Here is a 12,601-nt window from a genome sequence, read left to right on the forward strand (position 1 = left end):
CCACGCTCCCCTCCCTGGGGCACCTCTCGGCTGTCAGTGACGCCCTGCCCTCCCATCCTCAGCTCATCTCCTCCCCAGGCAGGCGCTCTCCTATGACTGGACCCCTATGTGCCAGCAAGTCCAACTCTCTCCACAATCGCCAGCTGCCCATCTGCACCGTGTGTCCGTACCCCACTGTTCAGATTCTACGGGTCCAAACAGAAGCCGTCTCCTCGCCAACCCTAAACCCAGTCCTTCTCCTGGATTCACCAGATGGTGGCCTCCCTGTCCCTCCCATGACCCGCTCAGGGAACTGCAGAAATCAACCTCCAGCCTTTCGTTCCCCTCAGCAGTACAGAATGATGTGTGCGAGCATACAGGGTCTGAAGAACACAATTCTAGTCACAAGTGCAAGAAAAATACAACAGGAATCATTTTAACAAAAGAACCGTAACACTGGATCGGAAGAGTCAAAACAACTTACGAACAAAGTTGGAGGATGTACACTTGTTTTCGAAACTTAAACACTTATATAATATGATTCATCGATTTTTTGACAGAGGTACTAAGGCAATTCAGTTTTGGAAAGCACTGTCTTTTAAACTTGGTTCTGAGACCACTAAACACGCCTATCAACTTAGATCCTTCCCTCACACCTTAAAACAGTAATAATTTGACACGGCTCATAGATCTAAATGTATTAAGAGCCAAACTGTAAAACTTCTGAAATAAGACATGGGAGAAAAATCATTTGTTACCTTGGGCTAGGCAGAGAGATACAATACTAAAAGCTTGATCCAGAGAAAAAAACAATAAACCGGACTTCATTAAAAACATTCATACTTCAAAAGACATCATTAAGAAACTGAAAAGACATGTCACAGACTGGGAGAAAATAGTTGCAAATCTTATGTCTTACAAAGGAATTGTATCCAGAGTATTTTAAGAATGCTTACTTTAAAAAAATAAGAAAACCCAATTAAACAAGTGAGCAAAAGATATGAACAGAGATTTCACCAAAGAATACACACGAATGAGTCATAAAAACACGAAGAGACGCTCAACATCATTAGCCATTTGAGAAATGCAAATCAAAGTCACAGTGAGATATCACTTCACACCCACTAGAATGGCTTTAACCAAAAATATAAAACAACAAGCATCGGTGAGGATGTGGAGAAATCAGACCCCTCATACATTGCTGGTGGGAAGGTAAATGATACAGATATGATGGGAAAGAGTGTGGCAGCTTCTTTAAAAGTTAAACACAAGCTTATCATAAAAGCTAGCAACAGCACGCCTAAATGTATACCCAAGGGAAATGAAAACAAGGCCACACAAACACTCGAAAATAATCCAACGCCTATCACGGGGTGAGGTGAGGAACATGTGAGAGTCAGACAACAGGATCCTATCCAGCAACAAAGAAGAAAGTGGTTACTGACACTCACTACCCATGGATGAACCTCAAAAAGCAAAAAGCAGCCAGATGCAAAAAGCCCCACATATTGTCTGATTCCATTTCTATGAAAGGTCCAGAGAAGGCAAATCAGAAAGATAGAAGGTGGATTAACAGTTGCCTGAAGCTGTGGGTGGGAATGGATCCTGCAAATGGGGAAAAGAGCTTTTTGAGATAATGGAAATGTTCGAAGATTGGTTTGCTGTGATGGCTGCACAACTCTGTAAATTTACTAAAAAATCACTGATGTGTATACTTAAACGGGTGAATTTTATGGTAGGTAAATAATACTTTCTTAAAATTGTCAGTGAGGAAATGGAAGTTCTAGACTCAGATTCAAATCCTGCCTGGGTCTCTTTTCCTACCAGCTGTGTAACTTGGGGCAAGCCACTTCAACTCCCTGAGCCTTGGTTTTCTCATATGTACACTGGGAATTAAGGTCATACACTTCAGTTATTGTGAGAATTGAGTTAATACGGGTAATATGCCTATCACAATGCCAGACACACAGCGAGCATTCAGTAATGTTAGCTATTATCCTTGTTATGATTACATTCAATCAATTATCAAGTTTTGCTGATTTTTACTTAAATAGTTCTCAAGTTCATTACCTTTTCTTGGTAATTTCTTCCCTGGTGCTGAGATCTGTACCACCTTTTAGAAATAACACCTGTTGCCAACTGTCCAAACTCCCCTCCCCCCCCAGGCCTGTACCCTTACATCTGCCTCCACAGGGCACACATGCCCCCAGGACAAGTCTCTGCAGACTCTCCCACTCCATCCCAGACACACACACCAAAGCAAGAACTTCCCCACACACGCCATGAGGCTGCTCGTCCATCCCTTCTCTACAAACGCCCCTCCCCTTCCCTTCAGTCCGGCTCCTCTGAGCCTTCTCCCGCACAGGCCCTCCCAGACCCTCCAGCACTGGGCTCTCCTGTGCCCACAGCGGTCACCTGTACACGTCCCATCGCCAACATTGAACTGAGACACAGACTATGAAACACACCTCCTATCTTGAAGTATGACCCAGCACAGCCCCAAGGCGACTAGTACACCGTATGGGCTCAGTGAAATGCCGACTGGTCAGGTGGACACCAGTGTGCAGCACCTTCTCGGCTTCTCCATGGGCTTCCTGACAGCTTGGGCCTCTCTTCAGCAGGTCACTTAAGGAAAAGTGACAGAAGTTATCCAGGAAGACAGAAATCCTCGTAAGGCTCGATCTATTTGGAAGAACTGTTTTAACAGGTGATGAGAGGAAGCACAGGGTCTGGCCTTGGGCTGAAGTCACTGCCAATTCCCACCACTGCCAGCAGTTCATCAGAACCGTGAGGTGGCTGGGGATGTTCATCTTTCTAGTGGAAATGTTCCTAACTTAGCGGAAATCAGTTTTGAAACTCTGAAAGGGGTCTGTTAAGAATTTTTGAGACAGCTCACAGTGGGAATATACAATTGATTTTTAAAAAATTTCCCCAATTAGTTCTAACGAGCAGCAGGGGTCAAGATCCACTCTTATGAAATCTGTTATTTTTCCTCTATTTTTCTGGATTCTTACTGATAAAATGGTGGCAGTTATGCTTAGATTTATCTATAACTGAAAACCCTTCTGAGAGTACAATTCACAAATAAGTGTTAAATGGAGTCCTTTCTTCCTGTTCTCAACACCTTACGTCATTGTAAAAGTAAAGTCTGACTTATTAAAACTGTCTGATCGATAAGTATTAATGTTAGTATTAGAAATGAAATTTAAAATCCATTAAAGGACAATTAAAGAAACAGACTGCCAAAACCAATCTTAAATAACCCACAATCAAGAGCATCTGAAAACAAAGGCGTGAATCTAAAAGATAACTGAGAAGTAATAATATTTCCAGAAGGTTAAGCTGTAGATCCGGTGTGAATAAAGCCCTGTTTGTGGACCTGGAATGTTTTTCTCTTATCATAGGAAAAGTAAAGAAAAGAGATCTTAGCAAAACATTGACTAGGCATCATTTTTGTGCTTATGGTGTAATGAGCCCTGAGACAAAGATCGGAAATGATCACAAATATAAAGTGACGCTCACTGTGACATAAAACTTATTATCTTCTTAAAATGAGAAAAGTTAAAACAATCACATCACACCCTGTAAACATCTATTTTTCTTCTTTGGAGATGTCCTACTGACTGAATCTCTTTTCCTTCTTTAGAGAAGCATTCTGTCACTGATGGTGAAGAGGCTCAGGACCTGTCACCCCAAAGTGGCCACGCTGGGGGTATGAATGATTTTTGAGCTGAAGTTATCAGAGTCCCTGAAATCCTTTACCTGCCTAAAAGCAGAGCCTTCCCAAAGAACGCAGTTGTCATAAATCCCCTCCGCAGGCGACTTTATATATAATCTCCTCTTCTGGCACCCCACTCAGCCCCCAGGACACATCATCATTTCTCCCATCTCCTTTGCTGAAGGCCCACTGATTTTCTAGAAAGTCATTTGCTTTTACATAAGTGTCCTTTCTTCCCCATCCCTCCTTTCCCCAACTAAGCTGGGTGGAGAGGCCCCAAGCTAACCCTCCCCTGGAGCAACTCATCACTGGATAGCACCTGAAGGTGGACATGAGAGTTAATGACCTTCTGGTTGCATTTCTCCTGCTTGTCTGTCCTTTATCTGCCCAATCTATGAGGTCGGGATGGAGAACCTAGATGGCAGGAGGAAAGGTCATTTTGTTCCTGGTTTGACAGTATAGGCATCTATTGGCTCCCAAAGCTGTCTTCTGCTTTAAACATCCTGGAAACAACATAAGCACCTGAAAGAGTTGAAGTTTTAAAACTCTTTGAGACACTAGGTCTAGTTTCTTTAATTTTTCAAACTATTAAAAAAATATATAAACTATATCAAAGTGCTTACTGTGTTAAGCAAAACTGCTATGAAGAAAAGACTTAACAGTGGTAAAATATTTACCTCATATATATCTAGAGAAAAAAATGAAGATCCTTACCAGATTTTTTATAAATATACTTAACCTCCTATACGAATATTATTCCATCTTTTAACATTTCATTATTTATCTTTTATTAAAAGATAAATTTGAAAGAGTAAAAAAGTGGATGGTGGCAAAATAAGTTCAAATTAAATATTCCTACTTGAAAAACCAACAGCTACATTTCACAATGGGGAAAAACTGAAAATAATTCCTTATTGCTATTAAAAGGGCTTCCCTTGTGGCTCAGCTGGTAAAGAATCTGCCTGCAATGCGGAAGACCTGGTTCGATCCCTGGGTTGGGAAGATCCCCTGGAGTAGGGAAAGGCTACCCACTCCAGTGTGCTGGCCTGGAGAATTCCATGACTATATATGTCCACGGGGGTAGCAACAAGTTAGACACAACTGAGTGAATTTCACACACTAACAGACTTGTAAGCTATTAAAAATGGCTGATTAAGTAAAGGCAGGTGATAAGGTTCTAAATACAAGTTACTGGAAACTAGTACAGCAGGTAACATAGAACTGCAATACATATAGTCATGGAGGCGGATACTGGGTCATATCCTCTCAGTGAGAAGGGAACGAGGTTTAGAAAAATCAAAGATGCCACATGAACAAAGCACATAAGAGACACAAACAACATATACTTCTTCAGCGTGTTAAAAACAGTCACATCAAAAAAAGCATACAGATAAAAAATGTCATAGATGACATAAGAAAATAGTGTGTGTGTATATATTTTTTGCATATATATATATATAAATCTACAGTATTTACCACTGTTGATATATATATATTTTGAAGCAGCTCTGATGCTGCTATCATAAACTAAATTGTACAGCTTAGATTATTACAAGTCACAGAATCATGGTTTAAAATTGGAGTTCACATCCCCAGCTCCATTTTTATATACATTTATTTCGCAGCTTCCACATGATCTGAGTCGGGAGCCTTGTGGTATCTGGATTTTTTCGGAGTTTCTGTGCAGTGCTCAGCTGCTAATACACTGCATTTGTTTTGCCCTTTAATAACATCATTACCAAGTTGATTAAAATTACATTAGACTCATTATATACATAAAAAATATTGTCACATTCACTAGCTAAACAAATGTTACTCTCATTTTAAAACATATACTTCTGTACCTTGAAAGCTTAAAAGCCTCAACTTACAAGAAGAACCATCAATGTTAGATTTTCTATTCTCTACTGTTCGAACATGAGCAAGGAGACGGTGAAAACAAGCTCTCCAGTGAAACCCAAAGACATACTTTCTTGGAGTGCCCAAAACTTGGTCGCTGTTTTGGTCACTGTAGTGTAAAAGAATATTCTGAAATACATTGCTGATTTGTTACCATGAAACTGAACTTTTTTCACTGAACCAACCAACCAAAAAAAGATTTCTGAAAATATGATAGTCACGCTATTAAAAAAAAAAAAAAAAAAGGACCAAAATCTGAGATTCCTAGTAATAATTAGGATCATTTTTTACAATTTTACAAAGCAATAATTTAACAGCCTAAGAGCAGCAATATCCACTGACTACATTCTTTAAAGGAAGAGGGCCAGGAAAAGACCATGTAAGCATCTCCCTGCCCTTTGTAGGGAGGTTTCACAGGAATTTAAGGGACAGAAGTAAGAAAGGACCATATTATTAATCCTGCTTTCAAATGAAATTTCAAAGCAGTTGGTTCTGCTATGAGTGACTGATGATTGGTAACTTGCAGCTTCAGCTGGCATCCACTGGAGAGTTTATGCACACACTTCCTGGGCATCTGGCAAGCATACTCTGCTCTGAGCTTTATAGGAGTCAGACCAGAAAAAAGGGCACAGACACACAAAAGCTGATTTCTCTGGGAAATCAGGGACACGCACAGGGACACACTGCGTGCTGCACTTTTGAAAACAAACCTTAAACAGCACTGATTTTTTTAAAGCACCGTTAAGTGGTTAGCCTTTCTCTCCAATGTCTTTAATTTTCAGATTGAAAGCTAAATGAGAAAGCTGAGCATTCCATGAGATGCTGAATCAAGTCAGGGCAAACCCTCAAGTCAGTTTAGGACCTGGGTTAAAAATAAAACGGGGGTGGGGGAGGGGGACGGACAAAACTTGACTAAAAGATAAGTTAGGGAAAAGAAGAATAAATTATTCCATGGATCTAGATTCAAAATTCTTTTCTTTAAACATTTTTTTAGTTCTGTGTTTGACTGTATATGGGTAGATGCCTATATAGTAGCTATTAAAAAACACATACACTAGGTAGAGCCTTAAAAATATCTATTCTACTGCTTTTCAGTGCTTTGTAACATTACTCAAAATAGAATGGGCTAAGAGAGTACAAATATTCAGATTTTGGAGAAAGATATAAATGAAACTGAGCGTGCATCCCTAAATGCTATTGCTATATTTCCAGGTTAAATTCCTTTTAACGGGTTCGGTGATGATGCACGTTAAAAGCTCGTCTTTAAGCAGCATCTAGGTGGGGATGAAATCACTTCCATATATTCTTATTACTGACATACATGAGAACTGTGCGAGTTCTTTACAGTCGTATAAAATACTGCTTTGGCAATTATAAACGTAGCAATTCAGGTCTCCATTATCTTGTCTGCAGCAAGTACAGATGAATTCTTACAGCAATACTGACTCCTGCATAGAGAGTCCATCCCGATTTCTGTAGTGATACGCTGGAGGTGAGGGCCCTGAATACTGAAACCCGGGTGAGGTGGCGTCTTCCAGAGCTGGGGAAGTTCTATACCGCACTGGACCATCTACGGAGACGGAGGGGAGGGAGTGGTCCTGATAGGGGGCGTGGTGAAACGTGGGGTGTCTTGGGAAACTGCTCAGGTGGCCACGGTTGACATCTCTTGTCCACGGCTGTCCATGCATCTCTGGTCTCCACGTGTAACCAACTTCTGACCATTTTCTGTTATCTGGCAAACAATCCCCTGGAGGAAGGATGAATTTCCCATTCTTTGGGGACCCTGAATTGCCTGAATATCCGCCGGCACCAAGATCAACAGGGAGAACTTCTATTCGACTCGATGGCTGGACCACAGGAGTCGGGCGGCTGTAAGATTTCTCTGGAGAAGCAGTGACGGAAAGCGTGGAGCCGTAAGGTCTGCGGGAAGGATTTGTGTGCGCCCCGGGGGGGAACGGGAAGCTGCTGTTGGCGGCGGGGACCCGTCTTGGAGAGCTGCTCTGGTAGGTGGGGGGGTTACTGTACGAAGGGGGGTGCGCGGCCCCGTGATCTTCCCCGTCTGGCAGGAATGGGTGCTGGACGTAACTCGAAGGCAGGACTTTGAAGGCGAACCTGGGCGGGGCTCTGGACGGGCTGGCGCCGGGCTCGGCGGGCCTCCGGGGGCTCTGCGCCCGCGCGCGCTCCAGCGCCTCCTCCACGGCGCCGCCCGGACCGTCCTCGGGCACGTTGTCGTACTGCGAGGCCGTGGAGCCGCGCTTGCCCTCATCTGCGTCCAGCACCTTCGTCTTCTGCCTCGCGTGGGGAGCCCGGGGGTCGGCGAGCGCGGGGGGTGCGGCCCGGCTCCGGCCTTCCACGGCGGACTTGGCGGTCTTCTCCAGAACCGCGGCCTCGGAAGGCTTGTGCCATCGGGGCGCGAACTCCTTCCGGGCGCGCGAGGTGGCATTGCTGTTCTGGTTGGCCGCCGCGTGGTTGTACCCGGAGCCGTCCTGGGCGCCCGGCGGGGGTCTCCTCTGCGCCTGCGCCTCCGCCTCGTCGCGAAGCCGCTTACCCTCCTCGTCAGACGACTTCCGCTGCTGCTGCCTCGCCCTCTCGGGGGTACCGGTCCGGCCTGGGTGGGGCGGGGAGGGCTCGTGGGTCTTGTGGGGCGAGCCGCTGCCTCTCCGACCGCCAGGGTGGGGACTCGACCTGCCCACGCTCCTCTGTCCGTTGCTCAGGTGAGTAACACCAGCCGACTGACCTTCCGGGGGAAGCTGCCCCAAAGGTTTCTTCGGAAATTCATCCTCTTTGCCTAAAGGGAAAGACACATTCGTAAATGCCATATGTGCATGAGCAAACAGTACCAAACCTAAGACCTACATCAGTGAATTACTGCTTCAGTTGCGCACTCAACATGCATACCCACACAGAGACATGCAGCATTTTAGCAGCTTAGGAAAAGCATTTTTTAGAGATTGATACAAAAACATCCCCAAACTCAAAAGTCTTATTAGGCAATGTGCAGATGGGAAGATTTTATATAACCTTATATGAGTAGTAAGAAAAAGTGATAGTGACTCAGTAGTGTCCCACTCTTTGGGATTCCATGGACTGTAGCCCACCAGGCTCCTCTGTCCATGGGATTTCCAGGCAAGAATACTGGAGTGGGTAGCCATCCCCTTCTCCAGGGGATCTTTTGGACCCTCAGATCAAAGCTGGGTCCCCTGCACTGCAGGCAGATTATTTACTGTCTGAGCCAACAGGGAAGCCCCATGAGTAAGGGTCATAGAATTGTATAAGATGATGATTAAATTTTGTTAAGCTATATTACCTGCTTTTTCAAAAATGCAAAGCTGATATTCTCATTTCTATTCCTAAAACAATTTTGCAGGTCAGTAGTTCAATGTCTTACCATTACATTCCTTCCACTTAAGCATTCCTCAACTAAAAGAGTTTAGAACCTCAGTAAAATAGTTTCTATCAACGTCAAGCAAGTCTGCCAAGTTTAAAGGTCAACTGATGACCAATTGTGACTCCCAGTTGTACCCAAATAGCTCATTATTATTCTCTCAAGTAATTCCACAGGATAAAAAGAAAAAATATTCTGTACTTCCAAATTAATATTCTAACAAATTAATATTCTATCCTACTTTAAATGCAAAAAAAGGAAAAAAGAATAAAAAAAGAGAAAATCATATTAGACACTTTTAGTTTTACATTTCAAATAACATCAGAAAATTAAAGAGGAATTAAAGGAATGTGCATTTAATAAACAGTTTAAAAACAATCCACCATAATATGGACACCTATAAATAACACCATCTTGAAAAGATGACAGACTTCACTTCTAAAAGTTCCAAACTTTAAGATATATGCTTTCTACCTGTCATTACAAAATCATACATTCTCACTTAAAAATAAGCTCTCTCTCTTCAAATGTCCCCCCACCTGACAAACGGTTAGGAGGAAGCCATGGGTCCACAGCTGTGAGCAGGCAGACGCCACCTTGCTTCCATGTAGCTCATGGTTTAAGTGAGGATAACTATTATTTACCCACATATCATAATTTTAAGATATTAAAATAGTTCAATGAGCTTTTCTTTGGAAGGGAGCAGAGAATGATGGTAAGTAACCTTTAAATAGATGAGCTGCCAGAATCAGTTACTGAGCTAAAAATAAACTTTGTGTTTCCCTAATTCAGTGGGTTTTTTTTACGTTTTTAAAAGGAAATTCTCTTTCTCAAATGAACTCTCATATGAAACTCCAAATAAAAAAATATAAACAAAGCTGCTCTAGGTAAAGTGGAAGGAAGAAGTAGGGAGGAAAGAAGACTAAGAGAGAATTGAACATCTGGGGAAAATAATACCACATCATATCCTGTCCCTATGTTCTCATATCCAGAGATTTCCATCCTGAAATCTGGATACATAAAAGGCATGGATCAGCAAAGACTAATAGGATGCATGGTAAAATGCAGAATTACAAATATAAGGCCTGTATTTCTCAGGAAAAGGAATGAAAAAATGAAGAGAAAGTAATAGACTGAGGTGGTAATTTCATGCCTGAAGCAAAATGGAAAGGTATGTGTTTTACATATGAGGGATTTTTCATTTTACAATATAAACAGTAAGCAAAGTATTCACCTTACACTTAACATTACTTTGTATTTAAGCCAATATACACATCTCTAAGAAAAGACATTAATATTCTATGCATCTACACATCATATTAGAATTAAAAGAAAATTTTAGCATGTTCCATTTACTGAATGGTCAAGAGGCCAAAACCCACAGTGGGAGGGAAAAAATCTGCAACTGTTCTAAAACATCCAAAAAGTAGCTTCTTAAAGGTCTTTCACGGTCACCCACAGTACATCTCCCTTTCACCTCAGGAGTTGACTCCACTCAAAGTGCAGTCCTACTTATTTTGCAGTCTAGTGTCTAAAATAGTAACAGAATCACAACCAAGGTTTTGACAAAATGTCCACTCATTCATATGTAATTAATCTTAATTAGAGTAATGATGTATCACTCAAATAAACAGTACAGAAACATAACAGTTATAAATACCCAAGATCTATATAGCTAAGAAACAAGATATAGCAGGGTTTGGAGGAAAAAAAAAAATTCAGTGCAAACAAAAAGACATGATGTCTATAATTAACTGCTGAATGTCAGTCTCTCACTAGGAACGAGGAGTCTCTAAGAGGTGACGATGAATACCTCAACTGAACAAAGATATTTAGAGGATACAGCCCCTTAGCTCCCATAAAGATTCTAAGAAGGAAAAAAGGAGAGCACTTTGAAAGACGCAATAGACAAGCATATAAGAAAGAGCCTTCTAAAACCTAAGTGCTTGAAAACCCTAACTCCTGCCCATATCATGGACAGTACTGAAGGTTAAGCCAGGAGGCCGACGCGGGAGGGGCAAGCGTATTCCCAGGCACCAGGGCCGGACCGCAGTGCTGGGATCCGCATAACTTAAAACAGCATCAGACAGCAGCTGCTGTCCACAGGGGCCTGTGACCGGGGAGCAGGGCAGGGCCGTGACTCCGCACCCACTTTTGCCTCCTACCAGCAGTCGCTGACGGATGACATGTGCGTCATGCCACGTTCAGTGGATTCCTGTGACTGACCCAACCCCTCTGAACAGCGCAAATCCTCAGCAGTTCAAGGGCAAGCAAATGTACGCTTGTTCACGTTTCTAAGGGCCTCCGTGGCAGTGGAAAGGGCCCTGTCTCTCAAGAGGAGGGACCGAGGAGAAGGAAGGGAAAGAGGTGAGGGGAAGGATGGGCCAGAATCAGGGAGAGTAATGGGGGCGGGGAGCGGGGAGATACCCACAGCAGAGCGTTGGCCCTCCTGAGGCCGCTGCTGGACTGAGTGAGGCCCAGGCCTCACCTGGCAACCATAGCAGCAAAACCCAGGGGCCCTGCGCCCAGGAGAGCTGACCTCTGTGTCTAAGTACAAAATCAGGAGAAAAATATTCCCCAACTGCATTATAAAGTTCCTTTCTGAAGTACATACACCATTGTCTCATGTGCTAATAAATATTATTTCTCTGCCCTTTTCCCACACAAGTAGATCCGTATAAGCGTTAAACATTCTTGGACAATATCTTTCACAGATTCAAACTATTCAAACTACGCACCCTGCCGCCCCACCCGCCAACGTGCCTAATACACACACTGCTGCATTTGGTCTTTCTTTGGTTTAAATATCTCCTTTCACCCCTAAGCAATCGGGTATAGCTAAAAGATTGAAGCATAATGGATGTCAAACAGATGGCTATAAATAGGCAATAAGTATTAGCATTTATTATCCATACTTTGATTCTGGACTTCCTTTCAATAGACATGAGATTGTTTTCTGCTCACCTCACTTTAGCTCCTTGCCTAAAATTCTATTCTTCACTTCCTCCCATGAAAACCAGGAGTTTAAATGAAGAAGTGGGAAAGCAGCGTGATTCCCATCACACACAACACGGACGCTTCTGTGAAAATACCACGCTAATGACGCTTTTCACTAGGGTTCCATCACATAAATGGTAAATATCTTTATGCAACTGCCAAGAATTAGACTACTCTGCTCAAAAAAAAAAAAAAAAAGGAACTGTAACTTGATATATTTCAGAATAAAGGCAAAAAGTTTCTTATTTTTCTTGAATAACACTTTTTTCTTTAAAACAACAAAAAGAACACTCCTTAGCATCCCTTGAAAAAAAAAAGGAGGTGGGGAGTCCCTAGTCCCTTCTGGCTCCTCCATCTTTCATCTTACTCAGGTCTCTGTCACCACCCAGTGGACATCACACGCAACTACAAGTCCCTCAGACGGCCTGCCTCGGAAGACCGCAGCAGCTTTCTGAGAACATCAGCCTGGGGTTATTTATCCACCCCTCTCCTTTTATCCACCCCCACCCCCTCTATCTCTGTTCTACTGTAAAAACATCTTACAAACTACTGCCACCAAGTTTCCTCGTGTAGATTGGGGTTGAGTATTTTCTAAAAGTTATTTGAGGGATTAGATGAGACAA

General features: G+C 42.7%; 1 protein-coding gene across 4 annotated transcripts in view; it reads right to left on the bottom strand.

The window, feature by feature from the left end:
• Positions 1–388: 388 nt before the first annotated feature.
• USP6NL (USP6 N-terminal like) overlaps positions 389–12,601 on the bottom strand; it is a 144,096-nt gene continuing 131,883 nt past the window's right edge. For all 4 annotated transcript variants that reach the window (XM_027976528.3, XM_060396851.1, XM_027976529.3 and 1 more), the window contains exon 15: positions 389–8,384. In XM_027976528.3, the coding sequence (XP_027832329.1) occupies positions 7,027–8,384 (1,358 nt within the window). In that variant the 3' untranslated portion in view covers positions 389–7,026. The remainder of the gene's footprint in view (positions 8,385–12,601) is intronic.

This window comes from Ovis aries, chromosome 13 (assembly GCF_016772045.2).
Source record: "Ovis aries strain OAR_USU_Benz2616 breed Rambouillet chromosome 13, ARS-UI_Ramb_v3.0, whole genome shotgun sequence".
Lineage (NCBI taxonomy): Eukaryota > Metazoa > Chordata > Mammalia > Artiodactyla > Bovidae > Ovis > Ovis aries.